We start from the raw sequence: 25,539 nt of genomic DNA, 5'->3' as shown, positions 1-25,539 counted from the left end.
GCTGACTATCCAGGGACCCCACGTCGAAGCGGCTGGATGGATGACTACTCCCGTTCAAGAGATGGCATGGATATTTCGGAACCAGAATGCAACAGCTGAAGGGACCAGATTTGCCAACCCAGATTCACATCAACCGAAAACCTACCTAACTTGAGCCGATCCCTGGGAAACTCCCACTTGCTGGCATCGTAAGGCAGGCGCTCACAGTGCTCGTCCAAGGGCAGCTCGTCTGGGTCCATGACGATGGACAAGTAGCCTGTCTTCAGTTCCCCTCCATTGGCCTGGAAAGCATTAGCCCCCCACTCACGTACGGCCCGTGGTTTGGCTGTTGTTTGCTGGCTTGTTATTATTGTTTATAGGAGCCTCACTCGCGAGGTCTGCTTTCCCAATAAAACGCGTGGCCTCCGAGAGTCGTCCTATTATAGTCTTGCCTCCAGTGTCCCTTCTTCCCCCCACCCCACCGCACCAGGCTCAGAATTAAATCTTCAAGTCTTAATTAGACTGGACATTCCAAGCCTTTTCCCCTCTAGCAGCTTCCATCAATTAAAGCCCAGTGGTGGAGCCAAAGAAAGTGGGCAAGAATGTTATTGTATTGAAATAAAAATGTGCCCATTGAGCCCGCAACAATGGGAAGAAAGTACTCAAAGAGCCCCAGTCAGCTTCCATCCATCACAGAAGCCAAGGTGCAGTGGGCGGAAGGGAAGTTGTGTTGTTACCCGCTTCACGGTCCGCAGGACAATGACAAGGAGGAGCCAGAAGAACATGGCAATCACCGCGGTGCCGACAAGGATAATGACTTCCAAGTTCGTCTTCTCCTGGGCACCTGGAAGACACAAGTGCATGGGCGCCCACCGCTGGAAACACACCTTAGACGGGAGGCGACACGGGGCCGTGCTAACACAAGACCTGAAATCCGCCCACTTGGAGAAGTCCCCGAGGACCACACCCTCCCGGTGGCGTCTGAACACTTGCGAGCAGGCCCAGCTAGCCCCAAGTGTCTCGGTGGAAAGCGCAAAGCTGGTGAACTAGGGCTTATAATTCAGCAACAGACTGTAGAAGCTACCGAGGGCTCAACTATTGCTATCATGGCGCCGGCACTGTGGCGTACTGGGCTAAGCTTCTGCCTGTGGTGCCGGCATCCCATATGGGCGCTGGTTCACATCCCGGCCGCTCTACGTCTGATCCAGCTCCCTGCTGGTGGCCTGGGCAAAACAGGTGATGCTAAGTGTTCGGGACCTTGCCAGCCTCATGGGTCCTGGCTTCAGCCTGACCCAGCCCTGGCTGTTGCAGCCATTCATGGAATAAACCAGTGGATGGAAGACCTCTCTCTGTCTCTTCCTCTGTCTCCATAACTCTGTCTTTCAAATAAAAAAGTAAATCCTTTAAAAAAAAAAAAAAGAAATAATGCTGTCTTACAACACAAACACAGAAAGTTCTGGAAGGGCAGTTTTGGACTGAGAGAACACCAATCATGTTCTACAGAGAAGCAAAGAATTTCATTTGAAGAAAATAAAAGTCTGGCTTCACACTGATCATCAGCATTCTAACCTATGCAGAGTTTGAAAAGGGATCATTTAAGAAACCAAGCATGGGGCCAGCGTTGTGGTGCAGTGGGTTAAGCCAACATTTGCCAGCATCCCAATCCAGTGTCGGTTCAAGTCCAAGGTGCTCCGCTTCCAATCCGGCTCCCTGATAATGTTCCCAGGAAGGCAGCAGCAGATGACCCAAGTGCCTGGGTCCCTGCCACTCCTTTGGGTGGAGCAGGACGAAGCTTCTGGCTCTCGGCTTTGGCCCAGCCTAGACCTGGCTATTGTGGACATGGAGAATGAATGAGCAGATGGAAGCTCGCTCTCTCTCTCTCTCTCTCTCTCTCTGTCCCTCTCCTTCTTGCCTTTCAAACACAAAAAAAATGTTTTTAAAGATTTATTTCTTTTATTTGAAAGGCAGAGTTACAAAGAGGCAGAGGCACAGAGAGACAGAGACAGAGAGAGAGAGAGAGAGAGAGAGAGAGAGGTCTTCCATCCACTGGTCCACTCCCCAGATGGCTGCAACGGCCAGAGTTGCGCCAATCCAAAGCCAGGAGCCAGGAGCTTCCTCCAGGTCTCCCACATGGCTACAGGAGCCCAAGGACTCGGACCATCTCCTACTGCTTTCCCAGGCCATAGCAGAGAGCTGGATGGGAAGTGGAGCAGCCAGGACTCAAACTGGCAGCCACATGGGATGCTGGCACTGCAGGCGGCGGCTTTACCCACTACACCACAGTACTGGTCCAAAACAAACAAAAATTTTTTTAAAAAAAAGAAACATCAAATAGAGAAATACACGGGGTCTTCTGCCTGGAGAGTTTCTCGTGACCACGCAGCCACTGTGTCCTCCTGGCCTCACCTGTGTCACCCGTTATGGCCCTCAGCAGCTCTCAGCTTTCAGAGCAAACACAGGTCAGGGAGACCCAGCCACCTGATCAAGGGCAAGAGCAGGCAGTGGTCTGCCCAAGAGCTTAACAAGGCCTGCCCCACACTAACCACTGCTCTGCCCTGCCCCAGTGCTGCAGGAGCCCACACAAGGGACCTGGAGATGAGACGCCCCCTGAGGCACGGCCTGCTGAAGCTCCAGAGAGACCAGGGGAGCTGTAGATGCCCAGGGCTCCAGAGGACCCGCTCTGGGTGGGAAAACTCCAGTGCGGGGTTGTGGGGGATGATTTTGTTTCTCTGGTGGGCCTCAGGGAGTCATTTTCTACTTATGCTTTGCTTAGAGACTGAACAGTCAACTCTCACAAAGAAAGCAGAAAGCCCCAAGATTCCATGGGCTGCGTAAGCTGTGCGTTAATATTCCCGTAAGAGAATCTGGGAGCCTAGCTGGAGTGCTGAATATATTGACTGCTCCCTTTCTTGGTATTTTCCCCAAATAAGAAGTCCCTGCAGGCTCTGGGCCAGCGCTCCCTAGCAGGGCACCTGGAACCAGCTCCGACGGCCGCCAAAGGCGAGCAGGGCACCAGGCAGAAGCTGGGCGTCTCCCTAGCATTCACCCGAATGCCCGACTCCCTCTGGATGTCTTTTGAAATGACTATTTGCAAATGCAGCTTATGAACTGATAATCTGCGCACCGGTTGGGACACACATCCCTGTCTCTAGGGACAACACTTGGCAATGTAGATCAGGTGGATGAAAGGGACCAAAATCTAGACTTTGAGTGACCAGGGCGGCCCAGCTCGCAGACACCTCCCAAGCCCTCTTCTATGTCTTCATACTCCCAACCTAGCCGCATTGCTCCCCTGGAGAGTTCTACAAAATGACACAGGAGTCCACTTCTTAAGATAAAATATGCACAAGTCACAAGTCACCTCTCCTATCTGAGAAAATGCCAGATCCCACATCACTCCTGCAAACACACACAAGCTTGCTTTCATATTTATGCAACCACTCAGCATTTCCCATTTGAGAAAAGCAAGGGTCTATTGTTCACAAGTGGATCTTAATTATCTCCAGTCCAACGAGAACTCTGAACCCTTGTGAATTTCTGGATAGCACTGACCTTCGTGAATAGGCTGTGATTCTACTGTTTTTCAAAATAAATATAGAGGTGTCCTTTCTATAAATTAATTGGAGCATTCAAACAAAGACAGAATCAGGGAGAAGAGGGTATTCATCCCGCCAGGCTAAGAATTTTCCCACAATGAGAACTACTGGAAGCAGAATTAAGACACTATTAATTATGTTTTCTGGTTAAAACAATAAATACTATAAAAAATTTGCAAAGTTAAGATTGAACATCCGTAATCCAAAAGTAAAAAAAAAAAATCCAAAATGTTTCAAAAATTGAAATATTTTGAGTGTTGACATGATAGTACAAGTGGAAAAATCCACAGCTAACGTCTTAGGAGGACGTTGTAGTCAAAATGCAGGTGCAGGGGCTGGCTTTGCGGTGCAGTGGATCAAACCACCACTTGTCACACGAGCATCCCATATCAGAGTGCTGGTTCGAGGCCAACTTCCTGCTAATGCACCTGGGAAGGTAGTAGGAGATGGTGCAAGTGCTTGGGCCCCTACCACCCATATGGGACAGCAGGATGGAATTCTTGGTCCCTGGCTTCAGCCTGGCCCAGACCTGGCTGTTGTGTCCTTTTGGGGAGTGAACCAGCAGATGGACCATTGCTCGCTCACTCTCTCTGTCTCACTCTGTGCCTCTCTGCCTTTCAAATAAAACAAATAAAGCTTTTTAGAAAAAAGACAAAAATGCAGGTGCACTAACAATATTGTATACTAGGACTCTCAGGCTACGTGTACAAAGTGCACAGGGCACAGAAATGGATGCCATGTACAGACTCGGGTCCCAGTCCCAAGGCATCTAGCACGTCCTCGCAGCTATCTCCACACTGAAGAACATCCTCACGCTGAAACACTTGTGGCCCCAGCATTTTGGATAAGGGCTCCTCGGCCTCATACAAAGAACACGGGAAGCCACCCCTAGCCGTGCGCCCACAGCATGGAGTGTGTGCGAGACGCAGCCGGTGTGCCCAAGACCGCCCACTGACCTTCCACGATGAAGAACGCCTCTGCTCTCACACAGCCAAGGACGCTGCACGCCTGGCAGGTATAGAGACCCTCGTCCTCCTTCCTCACCCTGCGGATGGTGAGGTTCCGGTTCCCCGCCTTCAGGATGATACCTAAGCCGGGGGGGAAACAGCAGCTCTGACTCAGGATGATGTGGCCTGCGACGTTTCCCCGGAAAAATCTAAAAAATGTAAACGCTGCCTTCATCTGGCTCGGAGGGGCCGCTGCTGACTGATCTTGCCTGGGGCTTCCAGGTGAATCCACCCAGCCTCTTCGTGCTCTGATCCCAAGGCTGTGCCATGAGTCAGACCACGAACACTAACACCGCTCCCTCCCCACCTTGAATCCAAGCAAGAAATCATAGGAGGTTCTGGTAACTCCCCCCACCCTCCCGGGGAAAACTGTGCCGGCCGAGGACAGCAGACAAACTGTAACCACCTGAGTCTTCTACCAGCGTCTCGTTGTCTTTGAACCACGTGAACTGCGGCGGCGGGTTTCCAGACGCCATGCAGGAAACTTCGATGGTTTCGCCGATACTGGTCGTCTGATTCTCCAGGTTGCCCGTGATCATGGGGGCCATCCGCTCTGTGCACAGAGAAAGAAAGCCATGGAAACACGGTCAGAACTTGCAGAACGCTCTTGGCATCCGTACACTTTCAGACAGTTTAAACCTAGCGAACGGGGCATGCTGATTTACTAAGCTGCAAACACACAGGAGCTGGCCACGGTACCGCAGAGCCCTCAGTACGGTCAAGCCAAGCACGTGAGACAGGACTGTTCAGGTTACTGAGTGCCTTTGGCCACAGGTACTAGTGGGCCTAGCAGTCATCACACCACAAGGCCAAGGTTCCAGGAGGTCACCTTTATAGATTTTTTCCTCTAATCAGACAAGGTTACCCTAGGGGAAAACTTGCCTCCCAAGAAAGTTCTAGAATTCTGGCCTGTTCCGTTTGGAAAGCGCTCACCTTTGGTGTGATTTGAAAAACAGAGAATGCCTTATACTCACTTGGCAACTTGGGCGAAACTCATTATACTGTTTCTCCTCACTATCAACTTGATAGGACAGACAGGCTAAATCAGCCTTAGTTCACAAACAAAATAGCTGTAACCCGCGGCAGTTACACTTCTTGTCCAAGCCCTGTAACTAAGTAAACAGTTGAACTAATAATAGAATCCAGTGAGCTGAAAAGACCAGTCCAGTGCGGTTTCCAATAAACCACAAACAAACAAAACAGCAAGCCCCAAAGGCTGGGTCCAGGATTGAAGGGCATTTGTTGAAACGCATGGCGAAACTTTAGATAGGTTTGGGTGATTTACGTACATCATTAGACAGCTGTGGGAATACCTCACCCAAACCGACTGGACGCCAACGGGAGTCATGCTGAAAGCATCCATGCGACCCTTAGCACTAGGAGCTGACCCCCACGACCCTCTACACTGGCGCTGAAGCAAACGCACTGGACTCCAGCCTAGTTGCAAGGAAAGAGTTTAGGAAAACAGCTAAGGAGTCCTTGGAGAAGCAAGCTGCTTGCTTTGAATGCCTCCACTGCTTTGGAGTCAGACCCCTCAGCAATGTCTACGGAGCACACGGGGTCACATATGCAGTGGGACTTGAAGGGTCCGGGAGAGGCTATGACACAAGCATCTCTCTTCTTCACGCAGCTGACCACCAAACCCAGCGACGTCACCTAGCGTCTGTCTGAGGCTAGCCCTGGGAACATGCCAAAGCCTCAGGGCAACGCGCTATTCCTCTAAAACTGGTAGAGAGAAGTTTACCTGGGCAGGACCCTTCCTGGGGACACACGCATTTTGGGAATGCCGCTGAAAGGAGGTGGGAAGCGGAGGGGAAATAGCAGAGAGACCTGGCTGGCCAGCTTGTGCACAAGACACACACTGAGACAGGTGCAGAGAGTGACACAACAGGAAATTTAGCAACGATCTCCTCCTTGGAAAATCATCCCGTTGGCCTTGAACTGTGCCAGACAACGTGGGCTGACCCAGAAGCAAATCCCTTGCAGACACGAGTGAATTACCCCATCACAAGATTGGAAACAATCATGTTATTATTGCTTTTTAAGATACCACTTCACCACTATTAGCTTTTTTATAAGCCTGGACAATTTGTAAACAATAAGTTATGTGTGCACCAAGCTTGAAGAGGACAACCATCTTCACACAGCACCCAGTGACACTGCATGTAAGGCATCCACTTGACTAGACAGGATGAGCCCGAGTTCCACCCTACCTAAGACTACGAGTTGTCTGACCACACAATGCCTTTTCTTGGTCTTCTTGTCTTGAGCAAAGCAGACATAGTGGCCCTGGTCCTGCAGGGAAACATTCTGGAGCTCTGTGATCAAAATGTCGTTGGTGCTGTTGGAGAACACGGTGGCATTCAGTCTCGCGAGAGCATCCAAGTTCTCGCAGACAGGCACAGGCAACTCTCCTGCGTGGATCGGCAGGGCCTGCGGGCCGAGCTTGTACCACGTGAGGTTCTCAAATGTGGTTCTGTCTGCGGAGCACCACAGAGACACGGTCTCCTGCTCCGTTGGCTGGGTGCTCGGGTGCAGAGTAATCTCGGGACCCCCTGAAATGGAAAGCCCACAGTTAGAGTGCCCACGTGACCTGGCATGGCCCACTGCTGTCCTCTTGGTGGCCCCGGACTGCTGCGATCAGCCCGAAGGAGAGAAGCTCCCGTGCCCCCACATCATGTACTGCATCATTCAGGTTCCAGAACGTCCCTCGTGGCCAAGATGTACTATTTGGAAATGTCAATGAATTCCCTAGATGCTCATCGCATCTCTACCTTGAGCTCTAAGGTGTTACAATGCAGCTGGCTAAGCTGCCCCGTGCGATACCCCCATCCCACATCAGAGTACCAGTGTGAGTCCCAGCTACTCGGCTTCCCAGCCGGCTCCCTGTTGATGCACCCTGGGAGGCATCAGATAATGGCTCAAGTTCTTGGGCCCCTGCCACCCATGTGGGAGACTCAAATAGAATTCTGGGCTCCTGGCTTCAGGCTGTCTGAGCCCTGGCTATTGAGAGCATTTAATTAGAAGACCTCTCTCTCCCTCACCCTCTCCCTCCCTAAAAATGGATTTTTAAAAAGCCTAAGGGGGAGTTTAGATGACTCCTGATTTACAATGAGTCATCCTGGGATTCTTCAACTTTATGGCAGCGAGAAAGGACATCCATGCGAACATTCTGTTTCTCACTTCCAGTAGAGTGTTCAATACGCCACGTGAGCTACGCAACATCTTATTATAAAATAGGGTTTGTCTGGGGTGATTCTGCCTAACCGTAGGCTGGTGCCAGTGCTCTGGGCATATTCAAGGTCGGCTGGGACAAACCATAATGTTCTGGGAGGTAGGGGTATTCAACGTATTTGCAATTTATGAAAAAACGCGTTTTCAATCGTCTCTCAATGTGAGATGATTCTATCAGCCTCAGCCAAGGAGCATCAGTATCTAATCCTAACACAGAATTGGAAAAATTAGCTCCCCACCAGGGCAGAACGCCTATTGGCACTGGAGCTATGTTTATCACAACCAGTTAGCACAGCCTAAATATCTTATCTGACACAGTCAGCTATGGTTTATCCATAAAACAAAGACTAAGACAACTCAAACTAAGATTTGCTGATTTGCAAACTCAATCTGCTCTTGCGTCACCCGACTGCCTCCAGGAAACCCAACCCGTCCACTGTTGAACGAGGGCAGCCGTATTTATCGATCGTCAATATGGCACACCCATGCTACGGTCGCGTGCCCACACCATCAATATGGCACAGAACTTGTGACCTAAAGCTCGTGTGACATCATTCTCACTGCAGTGACGTCAGACGTACTGGCATTTGAACGTACGGACAAATCCGCCAATCAGCAACCCAAGTCCCCTTCCCCAAGTCCACGCCTCTCACAGCCATGCAAGGACAGAGCTGGGGGCGGGGGGAGGGGGGCACTGAGTGAGTGATCCCAGCCAGCGCCCCCGACAGCGGTACTCACTGGTCACGTGGAAGGAGATGATCCTCTCTCCTCTGCCCACTGAGTTGACCACTTCACATTTGTACAACGCCGACACGTTCGCTTGGATAACAAGGGTGCTTACAGTCTATGAGAACAAACAACACCAGGTCACAAAGAATGCAGGCCGCGAGTGTCCAGTGTGCTCAGGCTGAAGTCCCAGAGTCTCCACCCCTGCCTACTGCATTCTCACTACACCACTGACCACTCGCAGAGCCACGGAATTGTAACCACGCCAGCGTGGAGCTCACACGTTACACAGGAAACCACGCACTTGACGATGTACTTAATACAACATGATACACACCTTCCCCTTCTCGGGCTCGCAAAATCAGGATCACCTTCTAACAGACGGACGCATGAAACGGGGTGAGTGTTTCACTTTTCTCCAACGAGCTATTCGGAAGTGAGTGGCTCTGCTAGGAGTCGGTGGTGTTTCCTAGCCACCTTTATACACTAGCATTGTATCACGCAGTCATGTTCCCAGTACGCCACCCATACAAGGGGACTTCAAAAAGCTCAAGGAAAATGGAATTAAAAGATCAATTTATTTTGGTGCACAAATTTTTGAAATCCATGCATAGTGTTTTTTTTTTTTTTTTTTTTGTAATACTCATTTCCATGAACTCTGGAAGACCCCTTCTATCACTGCACTATTCTCCCATGAAAGAGAGAGAGAGAGAGAGAGAGAATTTTCAAATTAAAGGACTTCAAGCTTACTTTGTTTTTCCCTTCAATTAGGGCAAACTGATTTTTGCTGCCTTCAATTCTATTGCCTCCCTGGGAATCCTCCACGTTTCTCCATTCTTTGCAAGTGTATGGGTTTGTCATTAAGGCCGACTGGCTGTAAGAGAGAAAACAGATCACATTAGGATTTTGGCTTTCCCTTTTCATAGAAGTCTATTATTTTTTAGCTGTAATATTTAACAATTTTGTTAACGTTTCACCACACTCCCTTCCTGGGTAGACATTATATACTTACACTTATAGGCTACCTTTTTCTTGAAAATAGGAATTAATATTGTAAAGTGAGAGATTGTGGGACTGATCAGAACGTGGGAAAAGAACGGTCCGTTGTCACTTATGTGGTAGGTAGATCAATAGCGAGGAGAGAACTCTGCCCTGGGCCCCTGTGTTCCTAGAAACAGCTGTCAAGGCAGCCACACTGCAAGATGTGGCGCCAATTAAAAATAGGCCTGGACAGAGGGGGGACGGTTCGAGGCGGACCCACTCAGGATACAGGAGGGAAGCGGCTATTTTGGGAACAGCCTCCATTCATAAACGTGACGACAGACAATTCACGTTGGTTCATTTCAAAGGAAGGCAGGGAAACTTCGAAGCCACTGGATTTGTGAAACTCATTCCCTGGCCAGCGGCTGCGGAAGAAGCTCCTTGTGGCCACGGCGAAAACAACAACAGGAAGTGGCCGCGAGGGGCTGATGGGCCGCTTGTTGTCCTGTCCTGTCCCCTGAGGATGTCCGCACTTGTGTGAGAACTTGATAAACCAGGCCCGAGGCTGCACCCACCGGAAGGCAACAGCGCATTGGCCCCCGATTGGGCCGAGAGAAAGCCAAGATGGAAAATCATCCAACTGAGCGAAGCACCTGCTGTTGGAGAAGTGTGCCCCAGGCTGCCCCCAGAAGGGACAGCCAGCTCGTCCCAGAGTGGGACCCCCGAGCAAGCCAAGACAGCGCCGACACAAGACCCCAGGAAGCGGGAGGAGACCTCGCCCCCCACCCCCCCACACACACACAGGGGTCGCCGTCTTGGTTTAGAAGGCTGTGACAAGGAGCTGCACGGCCCCAGGGCCACTCACCCGGCCTGCTCGGGGCATTCCTCCTCCAGCTGCCAATACCAGCGGATGTGGTGCGGGGGAGGCACGGCGTACACGGTGCAGGTCAGCGTCTGTGAGCTGCCGTACTGGTAGGAGTCCACCGGCGAGATCAGAGACTTCTCCCCAATCTGCGGCGGCACTGGAGGCGGGACAGTGAATCCGTGAACTGTCAGTCAGCTCAGAGGGTCGCCCAGGAGAGGGGTTCCCGACCAAAGGAGAGCTTTGCAACACATGTTTTGTTTTGTTTTGTGTTTAATGTTTTTACGCTGCAATTAGCCTGCACTACAGGAACCAGTGTGCTATTTAAGACATGTCTACACTGCAAGCTGATCACCTCCGGACACTTAGCACTTCTGTTTCCTTTTCATTTCTCCCTGTGTGCAGCCTGCCCTCTTCCAGGGCTGCCGGCACTGCACACTGAGGTGCCGTGAGCTACAGTCACCCCTCCAAGCCTGGGGGCACTGCCACTTAATGCCATCTATGCTTCTGGGCCCACTTTGGACTTCAAAGGGCAGCTGGGACAGGACACCTGAGGTCCCGTGAAAGCCATCATAAGAAGCTGACAGGGGCCAGTGCTGTGGTGTAGCAGGTAAAGCCACCACCTGCAGTGTCAGCATCCCACTATGTTCCTCTGGTCGACCAGAAGGCTCAGGTGGTACTTCCGTAACCCTGCTTCTCCCATGTAGCAGGGCAAATGCTAAGTGACTCAGATGTGTGCTGACTTCATGAATGGATGAAATGGGGGCGATTCCCTGCCCATGCCTCCGTCTTTATTTCTTATTCGCTGCCTCAGCTTTCCGGAGACTGCCTCTTCTCCAAGCCCTGCGCCCTCACTGCACGTGAGCACCTGTTCGGAACACGTGATGTTTAAACCCATCCCTGCGAAAAGGAGGGACGCCACGCTCAGCGCCACGCAGAGGCTAGCAGGCATGTGAGGAGCACCTGCTGAATGGCACGTGAGAACACCCAGACGTCTTAGTGTGCCCGTGCCAGGGAGAGAACAAAGAATTAGCGCAGCAACATTAAACTACGTTCGGAGCAAGTCAGGATTGGGTCTACTCCGGGGGAGAAAGTGCTCTGGTCAGATAAGTTTGTTAAACCCTGTACACTCTGATACCTCTCCCCTGAGAATGGCACACACGTGAGCATTTTACAGACCCCGAGAAGTTCTGCAATTACAAAATGTATTTCACACCATCAGGGCAGCTTCGCCATGAGTGTGACCGTTGGACCCTTCTTTCCCCATCCCAAACATTTAGTTAGCCCTTTTAGTTTGGGAAAACAAGCCATCCTGAAATTAAAAACTTACTGGTATCCCTCCAACTCAGAGTCAATGCTGCACTCCTGTCCAAAACAATAAAGGTTCCAACCAAGCCACAGCCCTCTGAGCTGGGACCTGCCCATGCCCCCCTGAAACGCCAAGTTCAGCCTTGAACTTCAAGGAGAGCCTCGGACATCTGTGCACCAGGCGCGCGGCTCCACGAGACAGGAGCGCGGGTCCCGCGGCCCAGGCTGACCACCGTCCCTGGGGGCGTTCTTGGCCACCGAGCCAACCATCTGCTTTAATCTTGCATTTGGCCACCAAACAGCTCACGGACGGGCCTCCTGTGCCAAAACACGGCTGCAGAGAGCATGCGGTCCCACATCTCTGCAAGTCCGCTGCCCCGGCCAGTTTTGTACACGGGCTCTGTCATGATGTGGGTGACGGAGCAGGACACAAAGGCATGGTGGCTTAGTGGCACAGGAAGACAAAACCACACCCCTCAAGTCAATCTTGGAAAATGGGGCAGACTCACCATTCACAACCAGAGACACCACGTGGCTCTGCTTCTCCCTGGTGATGGGGTTGGTGAGGATGACGGTGTAGTTTCCCGTGTCTTTCTCACTCGCCTCTGAGATGGTTAGTACGTGCCCCACTTTAATCGTGTGATTGGACTCCAGGAGTCTTCCATTTTTATACCTATGATTCCAAAAACAAAAAAACCCAGGAATGAGAGCCATGGAAGCATCCTCCTTCTTGTGAAACAACACTCTTTATTTCATCCCAATAGGTACCATTTTATTTCAGGTGGTGGGTAACCCAGCCACCTCACGGGGACTCGGATGCGCGCTCCCACCATGGTCTCCACCAAGGACTCCATGCCACTCCCAAAAGCAACAAAAGGCTTTTCTGGAAGAAAATAAAAGTCATTATTCTCATAGCTGTCAACTTACAGAGAGTGGCTGTTGGGCTTGGTTATCGTTGTTATTATTCTTTCTTATTTCCTGGGAAAAGTCAGAGGGCCTGTGAGGTGAGCAGGTGTGGCTCTGGGATTCCCCACCCTGTCCCTGCGCAGGTCACACGCCAGTGTCCCCAGGACCCGGCCTCAGCATCTGCTTTTCTGCTCCCTACTGCAATCGCCAGCCTCCTGGCTCCTCGGGTCTCAGTTCCAACCTTAGCCCCTCTCGGCATTTTTCTCTGAGTCTCCCAGGGTGCCTCCTACCCCCTGATACCTTGCCACCCCACCACGCGTTGGGGAGCCTCAGGACTCAGTCCACAGGACTTCTCTAAGTCACCCTCCAACCTCAGAGTTACAGCCCCAGTTACCTGGCTCCTAAATCCATAACTCTGGCCGGCTGATGTCTCTGGGCTCCAGGTTTATATGATAAAACCCCATTGTATGTCTAACGGGCATCTCCATATGAATGCACCCAGCACTGTTTTCCCAAACCCCACACTCTCCTCCCCACCCCCGCCAGTCTTCCAATTCTCAGTAATGCCACCATCTGCTCATGCTCAAGTTCAAAGCCATCGTCCTCTCTTTGCCTCTTGCACCTCACGACCAACAAACCCATCAGCAGATCCTGTGGCCGCACCTCCAAACCACAGGCAGCATCAATCACTCCTCCCTGCCTCCGTCTCGCCCCTCAGTGGTCGCAATTCGCCTCCTAACTGGCCTGCCTACTTCTGCCCTTACTTCCCTAAAATCTTCCCTACAGCACAGAAATCCTATCAAAACAAAGCCAGAACACCTCTCTCTCCCTCTCTCCCTTGGATCGCATAAAAACTGTAAAACTTCTTTAAAAAGGCAACTATAACTTCATTCAAGTATGTCGGCCGTGGCTTACCGTGGACTCTGACAAAAGTGCTGTTCCTCTTGGTCATCAGCCCGCTGGATGCCGCACAGAGGTACCACCCTTGGTCAGCCCGGGTCACGCTCTCGATCGTCAAGGTGCTCAAGAATTTCTTCATCTCACTCCCAGGCTGCGTCTTTAGCTCCCGGTTCACAACTTTCTTCGGCTGGTGCTGGGGGAAAAAAAAAAAGGAGTTGATCATGTTGCCAAGCCTGGCATAGCATGACCGGGGAGCTTCTAGAAGCCCACAAGATCAAGTCTTTGCCATCGGTGGACACTAGTTATGGGGGATGCTCACATCACGTGGACCACAAACGTGGTTGGTTTCAGGAAAACACTCCTAAGTGGAACCTATCATTTTACATACTTTACACAGTGAGCATGAGCTGGGAGCCAACCACAGAAAGGCAAGCAAACATGGGCTGTGTTAAGAAAAGCTGTGTCTCCTGCCACCTCTTAAAGTGCTTTAAAGGCAAAATGGATCAAATCTTCTGGGGAGGGGCCAGCACTCTGGGGCAGCAGATTGAGCCTCTTGTGATGCCAGCCTCCCTGTGAACACAGGTTCGAGTCCCGGCTGCTCCAGTTCTGATCCAGCTCCCTGCTAAGGCACCTGGGAAAGCGCTGGAGGTTGGCCCAAGTCCTTGGGCCCCTGCACCCACGTGGGAGACCTGGATGGAGTTCCAGACTCCTTGCTTCGGCCTGGCCCAGTCCTGACCACTGTGGCCATTTAGGGAGTGAACCAGTGGATGGAAGATCTTTTTCTCTCTGTCTTTCCCTCTCTCTCTGTGTGACTTTTCCTTTTAAACAAATAAAAGGTTTTTTTTAAAAAAAATCTTTGTAGAGCAGCGAAATACAATGTGGAAATACGTAATCATGACACAAACACTCAGCGTGGCTGGAGCAGAGCAGAGAGCTCTCTGCACTGCGTCTTTTTGTGAGTGTTCTACACTGAGTGCAATTCTTTGTAAGTGTGTGTGGGGCGGGGGGAGGGGGTGGTGTTAGACCCCTATAGTTTATCTGGCCAGAGAGCCCCTATCTCGCCAGCAAACTTCGTGAGGCTTATTATCAAAGCATGCACAGGTCTGGCAACCAGTTACCTTCAAAGAAGGGTGCTCCCAGTGGAAGTCCAGACCCACATTGAGCTCGGTTCTCGCTGTGCAGTTTAAGACAAGCTTCTGTCCCACAGACAGCTCCACACCGTGAGGGGGGCTCACCAGCACGTCATAAATCCTGTACCCTAAAGCAAAGCAGTTGAAAAAACCAATCTGAAGCGAGAGGCAATGCCAACCTACAACTTGGCACAGATTTTTATTTTTTAATAATGCAACTTTAAAAGCTGCCGCGTCGTATTTTCCCTGAGGGCTTCACGGATACCCAGGAAAATGGCCCAGAGATGTATAGGGTCTCCAAGATGTTGCAGCCCAGTGGGCAGAATCAGCTTGGGTGGTCAGGGGGCCTTCAGTAGACCGCTGAGCTGCCCACAAAACAGATACAAACAAAAACTAAACGGATGTCAAGCAGTGGTCTCACCCCTGAATTCTTCACACGCTCCTGCAACAACTTTTTCCTCCTTGTTCTTAGCAAGGAGGGAGAAAAACTCAACTGCAAATGGGTTTATTGGAAGAGACGAACAGATGTCCTGAGCTGCCCAGGACGTGGACCCCAAGCACAGAATCGCCATGGTCTTGTTTTTGTTCTCAGTAATCAACAGCATGTGTTGAGTTAATGAACTTCCCTTGTCCCTCATCCTCCGCCTCTTCGTTGTGTGATACTGCGACACGGAAGGGAAGGGCCGTCTTACCTACAACCACGACTATGTACATGATGGACTGGTAAGTCTCGTCGTGGATTTTGGCCTCACAGAAGACCATGCCAGCGTAGCTGATCATGTAGCTGGGGATGCTGAAACCCTTCTTGCTGTCCCAGGAAATTTTGTCCCCATCAGGAACAAACCTCTTTTCGGGATACCTCTGGGTGATAAAGAAAAAATAAAATATCAAACATGTGACCCAGGGCTAGCCACAGCACACTGATGATCGCTAGAGAATTCATCTTCACTCGCAGGAGACACGTTGGTTTTATCTACTGTCGCTCTGAGCGTTCCTGAAGGACCTGTAGCTCACTGTGGACACTACATCATAAATAGGCTGCCCATCTTAAAATCAGCTTAAAATAATAAAACCTGGGGCTAGCATTGTGGCGTAGTGTGTCAAGCTGCCACTGGCAGTGAGGGCATCCCATATGGGCATCAATTCAAATCCCGGCTGCTCCACTTCCCATCCAGCTCTCTGCTGTGGCCCGGGAAGGCAGTAGAGGATGGCCCAAGTGCTTGGGCCCCTGCACCACGTGAGAGACCTGGAAGAAGCTCCTGGCTCCTGGCTTCGATCTGATCCAGCCCTGGCTGTTGCAACCCTTTGGGGAGTGAACCAGTGGATTGAAGACCTCTCTCTCTCTCTGTCTCTGTCTCTCTCCTCTGTAATTTTGCCTTTCAAGTAAATAAATCTTTTAAAAATCTGATAAAACCTAAGCAGAGACTGAAGAAGGTGTGGCTCACCGCACAGAGTGACACGTTGAGGTTTGACGTGGACCCCAGGCACGGAATCACCATGGTCTTGTTTTTGTTCTCAGTAATGAACACAACGCCGTGCTGGTCACTCACAGACGCAATGAACGGAGATCTGTAATCTGGAAGGAAAATCAGTGCCGCTGTGAGTCTACGGTGTTTACTAGAAGGCCTGGCTGTCCGTCAGGGCAGACTCCGCCCAAAGGAGGGAACGGCTCGAAACCTCACACAGGCCAGGCAGTCACAGGTGGTCTGCAGCGGACCTGGGACTCCAGCGATGTGCCACAGGAGGGTACGTGTGTGTGTGCATGTGTGTGTGTGAGTGTCCATGTGTGTCTGTGTGCTGCAGTACATGTTGTGTATATGCATGTGAATGTGTGTGTACATGTGCAGTGCACATGTGTACGTGTTCATGTGTGTGCATGCATGTGTATGTATGCTCAGGCGTGTATTTGTGTGTGTGCAGTGCATATGGTTTATATGCATGTGGATGTGTGCACATGTGTGTGCATGTGTGCATGTGTGTGCATGTGTGGTGTATGTGTATGTGTGTATGTTCATGTGTGTGCAGTGCACATTGTGGATATGCATGTGAATGTGTGTATGTGTATGTGTGCATGTTTGTGTGTGCACACTTGTGTGCTCGTGTGTATGTGTAGTTGTGTGTGTGCATGTTCGTATGCATGTGTGTGGGTGTATGTGTGCACACATGTGTGCATGGGTGTATGTGTGTATACACGTGTGCATGTTTGTGTGTGCATGTATGTGTGTGCATGTATGTGGGTGGGTATATTGTGTGAATGTGTGTGCACCTGTGTCATTGCTATATGCATGTGTGTGTACCTATGTGTGAGTATATGAAAAATGTGGAAGACAACTCCCAGAATGAGGTTAACTCTTTTCTGCAAGAAACATCAGCAAGTACAACATATTTTATGGCTATCACATTTTGACAGCCTGATCTTTACAATTTTTGTCAAAATGAAACATCCAATTGAAAATTTAATATTAAATCTCTATACTTAACCTGCAATTTTTACTGGCATTAAAAAACTAATTTTCAATCTCTTTAGGCAATTAACATAAATGTCATGAAGATAAATGAATGAGCACAAAAGATCTTTAACAGAAAATAACTAACAATCTTTTAGCATTGGCCCAATTATGCAAGAGAATGCTTAGGTGGTCATTTTACGACTGTGAAGACTAGAGGGGACACACACGACGCTCCTCACATGGTTACTGCGTGTAGTTCAGAGTCAATGTCACAGCATCCTCAGGCCGAGCATGAGGAGAGCCGCCGGGGGGAAGGCTAAGAGAAAAACCAAAGAGGCTTCACAGTAGTTCCGGTGCCATCCCCACGGTGTCGGGGAGCCACTGGGGAGCCACTCCACGCTGAGACAGAGTCGAGGTGCTGTGGGGCCACACCGGAAATCTCAGAGAACGTCTCACACTGCCGTGCCCCAGTGTTTGCAGAGCACTGGGTGGTGGAAAGAGTTAACTCAACCAAAGGGAACAGAGGCAGCGAGCAGCCTGCAGCAGCCCAGGCTGGATTTCCTATCCAGCTGGAAAACTCGGAGAAGCAGCCAATCTAGCCCACCACATGCCATAGCCATTATCTTCTGAGGCCAGGGCTGGCTCCCCGGCTCCATCCATGGCTGCAGGAAGTAAGGTGGGGGGCAGAGAGGGGAGAAGGCTTCTCCATAGGGAACACTGTAGTGTTTGCTTTCCCATTGTCAAACTTCGCAGGCCGAAATCTGGACAGCTCTACTCTTAGAACATCAGGGCTTAGGCAGGAAGCAGAACTTAATGCTATCCCCAAGACAGGTAGTACGCAAATAAACAGTGCTAGAGGTTGCTACTACTTAACACTGTCTCCCATTCGTCCTCATCTTATGAACTACTACCTAACTTGCACACGGAGCCAGCCTTTGGAAGCCAAATTAACCCCTTGACGTAAGACTAAAGCTATTCTGCAAAGCAATTCTATTTCAGTGTCCCCAAAAAAAAGGAAATAAACAAAAGAAACCCAAACAACCTCCCATCCTCTCAAAATAAAATATTTACTGTAACTCGTGGAGTGAGTTTTCTCATGCCTCCAGGTTTCCTGACTTGGACAGAAGGAAATAAGCATATTCAGTGGGAGAGGCTGATCTCGTCGTAGTTCCAGACAGGCTGAACGCAGGAAATGCTTGCAATCTTCTGAGCGAGCCTCATCTCCCAGGGCTGCCAGATCAAAAGGAGCCAGAAATTCTCCAAGATCCCAGCCCTGCCTCTCTCAAATCCTGCACGAGGGGCTGGGGGAGGCAAACACAGACACACAGCATTCTATCTGGGATGGGCTCACCCTAGGCAAAAATAATTCTCCAGCGTTGTGCAACACAGGAGTGTTACAGGCTGTCCTGCTGCCCTGCCCGGCCCATATCGCACTACTGAAATGTGAGTGGAGACAGGGGAGTGTGTTTCTCAAAGCTGACGAGATTCTTATCCTGGAAAAAAAAAAGTCCAAATCCTCTTCAGCTGCCTCAAATCTTCTGGGAAATGAAGAGGCACAGAAAGGGTTAAACAAAATGTCTTCAAAAGCTCATCCTCACAGAAAAGAAAAATATTTAGCCTGTCCAAGCAAAATATGAGGCAACGCTTACTTCCCCCAGTTATACAGAACGACTGGTATCCTGGTGGAGTCGGGTCCTCACAGGAAGACTCGGGTAGTGTAAGAGTCTGAAAACACAGAATAAAGTGTGCACCACACCACAAAGCCAGGCCGTGGGCAATGCTGCCGTGTTGATGCTCAGCTGGCCAATCAGACCATCTAAGTGAAGGAGAGAGACACTCTCATCAAAGGCTCCTAGGAGGCGGTCTTCACCCACTGATACACAAGTAGGGGAACTGTCGCTTCCACGAAGGCTAAGCAGGAAGCGAAGTTCCTCCACACAGCAGAACTCCAGAGCCCGCGGTTCTTACCCTCCACATTCTTCAGAAAATCTCCTCTCTGTTGTAGATAAACTATCTCACCACAGGGACCTCCCCACAATTCACCTCCGAATCACCCTTGATTTCAAAGATGTCCAGCTTTTTGCAAATACCAGAAGGCTCTTTTTATGAGCCTCTGTAGCCAAAGGTGAACACAGATTCACCTTCGACACAGAGATGAGAATCAATCCAGTTGGGCAAAAGCGAGACAGCTGCAGAACTAACCCATGAGTTATTTCTCAAGGAGGCTGTGGCAGAGGGGAGTTCTGTATGATCCATTTGGCCAACAGCGTTAGAGCAAGACTTCTCTTGGACTCCATTCTTCTTTGTGCCTATTGGGTTTTGCAACCAGTAAATCAATATGGGAATGAATTCCGGTCCAACGCTTACCTTGAACATAGACATAAACAACAGATGCCATATTGGTGTCCTGGTAGAAGCACTTGTACGTGCCGGTGTCATTGGCCATGACTTTGGGAATTGTGAGCGTCTTGCAGAACAAGTCATCGCTGCACTCTGTCACCTCCACCCTCTCCTCGGAGCCTCTCTGATGGTTGGGCCAGAGCCAGTCCAACTCCCGCTGGCCCCTGAAAGAATCAATCCAGGGAGGTTTAGTGGCAGGTGCTGCACTATGAGACTGGTTCTAAGAACACCAAAGGTTGGGTCCTGAAGCCTGGGCAAACTCCTCAACAGAGAGAAACCCTTCAACCCATAATGGCAAGTTAGATGAACATTTAACAAAAAAAGCCACAGACTCCACTTGAGAACCCACTTAGAGGGTTTCTAGAGTTTGCTATTAATTCAGGCATTCATTGAGTTAACATATATTGACTTGAGCAACCACTATGTGCCAAGCATTTTGAAGGATTGGGGATACAGCAGCGAACAAGTCAGACAAAAATCAACGTCTTTTTGGAACCTTCATCTAACTGGAGGACATAAACAAAAAGTATTAAAGGTGGCGATAGGACTGTGGGACAAAACAGAGAAGAGAGAGAGAAAAGAGTGGACAGTTCTGGATGAAGTTGGCCACGTGAATCTGAGGAACCACAGCGCCCCAGCAGGGGAACAGCATACGCGAACCCTCGGCACAGGTGTGCACCCAGGGTATTAGGACTAGCAAGGAAGCCACACAGCCAGGGCAGAGTGGGCACTGAGAGGAGTGAGGGGGGAGGTCGGGAAGGGGAGCCTTGGAGCTCCTTGTCAGGACTGTGTCAACACAGACGACTCCCGCGGCAACATTCCACCACCAGCTCCCAAGGAGCACAGTCGCCACCAAGAACACCCTCCTTCAGAGAACTTGAAATCTCCATGAAGCTGCGACCATCATCCCACTTCTTGGCCTCTTCAGAAGCCAAGACAGCTTTATGCAGAGTTGCCAAAGGACGAGTGGGATCTTTGGGGATCTTCAACAACCTTTGTTTTCAAGGTAAGAATGAGGACAGTCTACCTGAATGGGTCTTGAGCTAGCAACACTATCGAAACAGCACCAGCTACACGTTTTGTCCCAAGGGCTACTTATTGGCAACTTGCCCTGGATCAGGGGAATGGGGCATCCTTTTGCACTTTGCAATCTACAATAGATGCCCCAAGGTCTTCTATCTTTCCTTCTCAGACAGGGTTTGCAAGGCAAAATTGAAGGATCTCTTCCTCTTGTCAAAGAGATGTTCTCCCAGGCACGAGTATGCCTTCAAACTGGCACACATGGAGACAGGCAGCCCAGGTCACCCAGCCACAGCACGCGGCCCATGTCTCATGCAGAACATTCTCTTATATTCACAATATGTTGCATTGCTCCTACCACAGTCAGGATTTTATCATGAAACACGCACCTAAAAAGATGTCCAGGAGCCAGGCCGAGTGTGCTAAATACAGCCCAAGCATCTACACCTTTAAGGGTATGTCTGCAACTTGGTTCATGCATTCGATATTTATTGAGTGCTCACTATGTACTAGGTGCTGTACTGGTGTGTGTGTGTGTGTGCAGAGCATAGCAGAAAAATATACCAGCCAAGCAGTAGAGAATGTTTGACAGAAAACGTGTCCCATTTTTGCATTAATCAGTTCTTAGCCACCTCCCTACATGTGAACAATTGCTACAAATTTATTAAAATTCTGCTGTCACGGAAGTTACCTTCCCTCAAAAAGCAATGAGGTCGTTCACACAGGAAATACGAATCTAAAATGAATCCTTACCTGCAAGTAATTTGGAGAGTTGAATTTGCCATAATTGTAAGGATGTCTTTTTGTGTGCTGAGGGTGGGTGACTCCAGGGAGACACCAGGCAAACCTGGAAACAAACGAACTACATGAGTGGCTCTGCCACTTAGCTGGACTCATTAGGAAACACCTTCCATGAACAACTCATACTCTGTGCTGTAAAAGGCCCCTTCAGCATTGTATCCGAGTGGGATTTACTTTCCACCGTTCCCAGTAAAAGTTCACAAGCTGTGTCATAACAGGAAGAATGGGCAGATGCTCACACATGAACACAACAGCGCTGCAATTCACGGAGCCAGGGTGGAGTTCCTGTTTTCCTGCATTGCCAACTTCAAGGTCTTACAAAAGGATGTGGGACATTGAGACCAAATGAACCTCCAGCTGATGACCTCACCCCTCGGGAAAGGACCCACTGACATTTCTTATAAAACATAGGATGTCCACATTGGCCTAAACTGCTGATTAATGAAGACCGCTTGGAGAGATTACTGTGCAGCTCATCTGTGTTCCCTAATGGGGGGAGGGGAGTGTCATAGCTTTGTCTCATGTTCCCTTAAGATGTTCTAGCGCGCTTCTTCTGCAACCGATGTGTCAAGGTGGAAATAACAGCTCGTACAGACTGTGCATTAAGGCTGGGGAGAGCAACCGAGGGAGAGAGGCTGTGTTCCAGTTTCTAACACACCCTTGCATATTAACACACTCTGTGCCAGCAGGATCCAACCAAGCATCATGATAACGAATTCCGACTGCGAGCTCACAACCTATTCATCAAAGCTCTGAGCCTAACCTGACACCAAGCTTGCAACACAAGAACCTTGTCTTCATCTAACGACTCAGGAGCCAGGAACGTGGCACAGGATGGATTCTTCACATGGATCAGTCCACGGCAAGAGAGCAGAGTTCTCCGTCCATCACACGCCAAGGGCCACCACGTGTTGAGAAAGCATCAGAGAAAAACTGTCCACCAGGCTAGGGTCTTCGCAGACATCAAGATCTTCAAAACAGCAGCTTAAAAACTCATGCGGGTTAAGAGCTCCACGTTGGGACTGACATTGTGGCATAACGGGTAAAGCCGCCGCTGCAGTCTGCATGGCCGGCAGCCCTTATGGGCGCCAGTTTGAGTCCCGGCTGCTCCACTTCCGATCCAACTCCCTGCTAATGGCCTGGGGAAAGCAGCGAGAGTTGGACCCCTGCCATCTACGTGGGAGACCTGGAAGAAGCTCCTGGCTCCCGGTTTTGGCCTGGCCCAGCACTGACCATTGCAGCCATCTGGGGAATGAATGAGCAGATGGAAGATCTCTCTCTCTGAACAATCAATCTTTTAAAAAACAACAACAACAACAACAACAAAGCCCTCTGTCCCACACTGGAGTCTGAGACCTGCCTCTGGCTCCCAGCTCCAGCACCCAGCTAACAAAGGCTCCAGTAATTGGGCTCCTGCCACTCCTGTGGCACATCTGGATTGAGTTCCTGGTTCCCAGCTTCATTCTGGCCAAGTCCAAGTCCTAGCCCAGTCCTAGCTATTGCAGGCATCTAGGGCGGGAACCAGCAGATGGAGTTGGTTCTACCTCAGATCTCTGTCTCTCTCTGTCTCTGTTTTGTCTCTCTGGCTCTTAAAGATATAAACAAACAAAAAAATTATTTTAAATAATCACTCAAGCTTTCCAATCACATCAACTAAGAACAAATGACTCTCTAGGCCTAAACTAGCCTTGACCTTGCTGGGCAAATAAGAGGGTATGAGCAAATCTGAGCGAGTGTGAATAAAGAGAGTATAAGCAAATATCCAGTGTAAACACCCAGTACAATGAACCTATGCACCCCCATGTGCACAACCACATGCAAAACCAACAACTGACTGCGCGCGTCTCCACACACCCACAGATGTGCAAAATCGGCTGCTGACTAACTGTACATTTGCTGATGGCTAACAGCTTTTTCAAAAAAACACCTGGAAATCGAATGACATCAATCAATCAGACAGTAGTTGGCCAACACTGGTCCTGCCTTCCTGGGTTTGGAGCCGTGCGTCTGAAACTTTAGGCTGTGTCCGTATAGCCCCCAGATCCACAAATTCGCATGTGAACAAGCATTTCAGGTGCCTCTAACACAGAGGGCTCACCCTGGGACAGTGGCAGGTCTTGGCAGTCAGCCATGTTGAATTCATTCGCACGACACTTTTCTATATGAAGTAAGAACAGTAAAGTAGAAGAGAAGCCTTCCCTTTGTCTGAGACAGGAAAAAATGAACACAATTCAAACGAATGGACACAGCTTTCAAACCTGACTGGGAAACCCTAGGTTGTTGAAGCAGTATTACAACTCGCACACAAGTCTGAGTAGGAAGACACCTGTTATTTGGGCACATTGGTGTGAGACAAAAACAAACAAACAAAAAAAAGTAGTAAAATGAGTAGGCTCTCAACTTCGTCTCTGCAGGCCAATGCGCGATTTTTTGGTTTTTCTCTACTAAGCTTCATTCATTGTCACGGGCAAGGCCAGGAAGATATAAAGGAAATAGCTGTAACAGGTGCACGTGCCAGCACTCAATAAAAAGCCCTTCTAAGTTCAAATCCCATAACCAACATTAATTAATTTGTGCACTGCTGCCCTTCCAGCTCAAGGCGAGGGAAGCAAACCAACAGTTCTTCTGTCTCCAGAATTTGATGGCACCAATTACAGCCCAATCCAATTAAGCAAGTCACCCGCTCCCAAAGGGTAGCCGCACATTGTACAAGGGCAACCTGATCATCTAGGAGGAGCCCCAGGCTTACAGGCAACCCGCTTCTTTGTGGGATACGGAGCAGCCTCATGTCTCAGGCTCCCGTTCCCTTCCCAGAACCGGGGTCGGGGGAAGAATGTCCATGGTGGAGCTGACCCTGATGAGCCAAGTCATTATCAAGAAAATTCCATAAAGGCAGACAGAGGCTCTTGGGACTGTGTAGGAGTGCCAGCGACTTTGAAGACATGGGAACCATTGTTTCCAACCAAGTTTAAGGAACTTTTTCCTGGCTTTGTTCGACTTTTGTTCCTTTCTCTGATCCTCCTCCTTTCTCACCCTCCAGAGGGTGGAGATCTGGGAGTCAGAGGCTGGGACTGCAGTACAGAGTGGAGAGCACCGCGCAGAGGAGGGGTGAGGAGGAAAGGGGAGGAGTTGGGGAGAGAGAGGGGACAGCGACCACATCAAACAGGTGTGCGATTCCCGTCTTGAAGGAGGCAGGAGTTTAAGTGGCAAGGAGAGTGGCCAGTGACCTGGCAGAGCAAGGTTTCCGAACTTGAACTTTTGTGTGCTAATCCCAAACCCTCCAGCCCTTTGAGATATGTCAGCTTGCTCTACAAGGGAAGCTGTTACTAAGAGACCCTTGGGGAAGCCGTCACCGCCCCGGGGTTCAGCCCCGAGGACCCCTCTTCTCTCTGCGAGGAGAGTGGCGTCCGGCACCAAAGAAGGAAATCAAGTTTCCTGCCCTCGGAGCCCAGCGCCCAGCCCAGGGATGCGCTGGAGCGTTCGAGCCGCAGGGGAGCCGCGCGCCGGGGCCGGCTGGAGCCCCGCAGAGGCGCAGCCGAACGCACGGTGCGCGCCGGGGCGGGGGTGGCCAGCGCAGTCCGACCGCGCCGCGCAGGCTGCCCACTGCCGCCTCCCCGGCGTCCGAAGGTGTGCGCGGGACACCCCCCAGAGGAGGCGGCGGTCCGAGAGCAGCGGCGTGGGAAAAGACCGAGGCGAGAGCTGCAGGGACCACTTGCGGCGCGCACGCGGGCCGGCGTCTGAGCCTCGGCTTCCCGGTTGAGAACTGCAAGGCGCCCAGGTGCCGCGTTCCAGCCCGCGAGTCGGCTCGGGCCTCCCGGGCGTCTGGGCATCCCCATCTCTCCGCCCGCCCCGACCTCTCCACCTGGCTCCGAGGGAGTGGGCTCCTTACCCACAGAGGCGGCCCGGGTCTCCACGCAGAGCCACAGAGCGACGGCCAGCAGCGCCCTGCTCGCCATCCCGCACCTCGCGCGGGGCGCGGTGCCCAGACCTCGCGCGCCGCCGCTGGCTCCCCGCGCCTCGCCCCGCGGAGAGGGTGCCGAGGGGCGCGGGCCGCCTCGGAGCGCGGGACCCCGGAGCGCGCAGGGCAAGGGCACTGCGGCCGCAGGGGCGTCTGCGGGCGCGGGCAGGCCAGGAAGTCCTGGCTGCGGGACGGGCTCAGGGCTTTCTGTGGAGCGCCCAAGGGATGGCCCGCGCGGGCGCTGGAGACGCGGCGTCGGCACTGAACCTGAGCTCCCGCGG

General features: G+C 50.9%; 1 protein-coding gene across 1 annotated transcript in view; it reads right to left on the bottom strand.

The window, feature by feature from the left end:
• Positions 1 to 25,264, bottom strand: part of KDR (kinase insert domain receptor) — a 44,372-nt gene extending 19,108 nt beyond the window's left edge. Inside the window, exons 1-17 of the mRNA XM_062199295.1 lie at positions 25,190 to 25,264; positions 21,253 to 21,346; positions 19,447 to 19,643; positions 16,075 to 16,205; positions 15,322 to 15,490; positions 14,618 to 14,757; positions 13,515 to 13,692; positions 12,462 to 12,576; positions 12,203 to 12,366; positions 10,389 to 10,545; positions 9,293 to 9,416; positions 8,555 to 8,660; positions 6,796 to 7,137; positions 4,989 to 5,135; positions 4,532 to 4,663; positions 717 to 823; positions 146 to 281 (exon numbers count right to left, since the gene is read on the bottom strand). Of these exons, the coding sequence (XP_062055279.1) occupies positions 146 to 281; positions 717 to 823; positions 4,532 to 4,663; positions 4,989 to 5,135; positions 6,796 to 7,137; positions 8,555 to 8,660; positions 9,293 to 9,416; positions 10,389 to 10,545; positions 12,203 to 12,366; positions 12,462 to 12,576; positions 13,515 to 13,692; positions 14,618 to 14,757; positions 15,322 to 15,490; positions 16,075 to 16,205; positions 19,447 to 19,643; positions 21,253 to 21,346; positions 25,190 to 25,256 (2,506 nt within the window). The 5' untranslated portion in view covers positions 25,257 to 25,264. The remainder of the gene's footprint in view (positions 1 to 145; positions 282 to 716; positions 824 to 4,531; positions 4,664 to 4,988; positions 5,136 to 6,795; positions 7,138 to 8,554; positions 8,661 to 9,292; positions 9,417 to 10,388; positions 10,546 to 12,202; positions 12,367 to 12,461; positions 12,577 to 13,514; positions 13,693 to 14,617; positions 14,758 to 15,321; positions 15,491 to 16,074; positions 16,206 to 19,446; positions 19,644 to 21,252; positions 21,347 to 25,189) is intronic.
• Positions 25,265 to 25,539: the final 275 nt, after the last annotated feature.

The sequence above is a fragment of the Lepus europaeus genome, chromosome 8, assembly GCF_033115175.1.
Source record: "Lepus europaeus isolate LE1 chromosome 8, mLepTim1.pri, whole genome shotgun sequence".
Lineage (NCBI taxonomy): Eukaryota > Metazoa > Chordata > Mammalia > Lagomorpha > Leporidae > Lepus > Lepus europaeus.
Note: the sequence above shows the minus strand (reverse complement) of the source record. Positions and strands in the feature narration are given on the sequence as shown.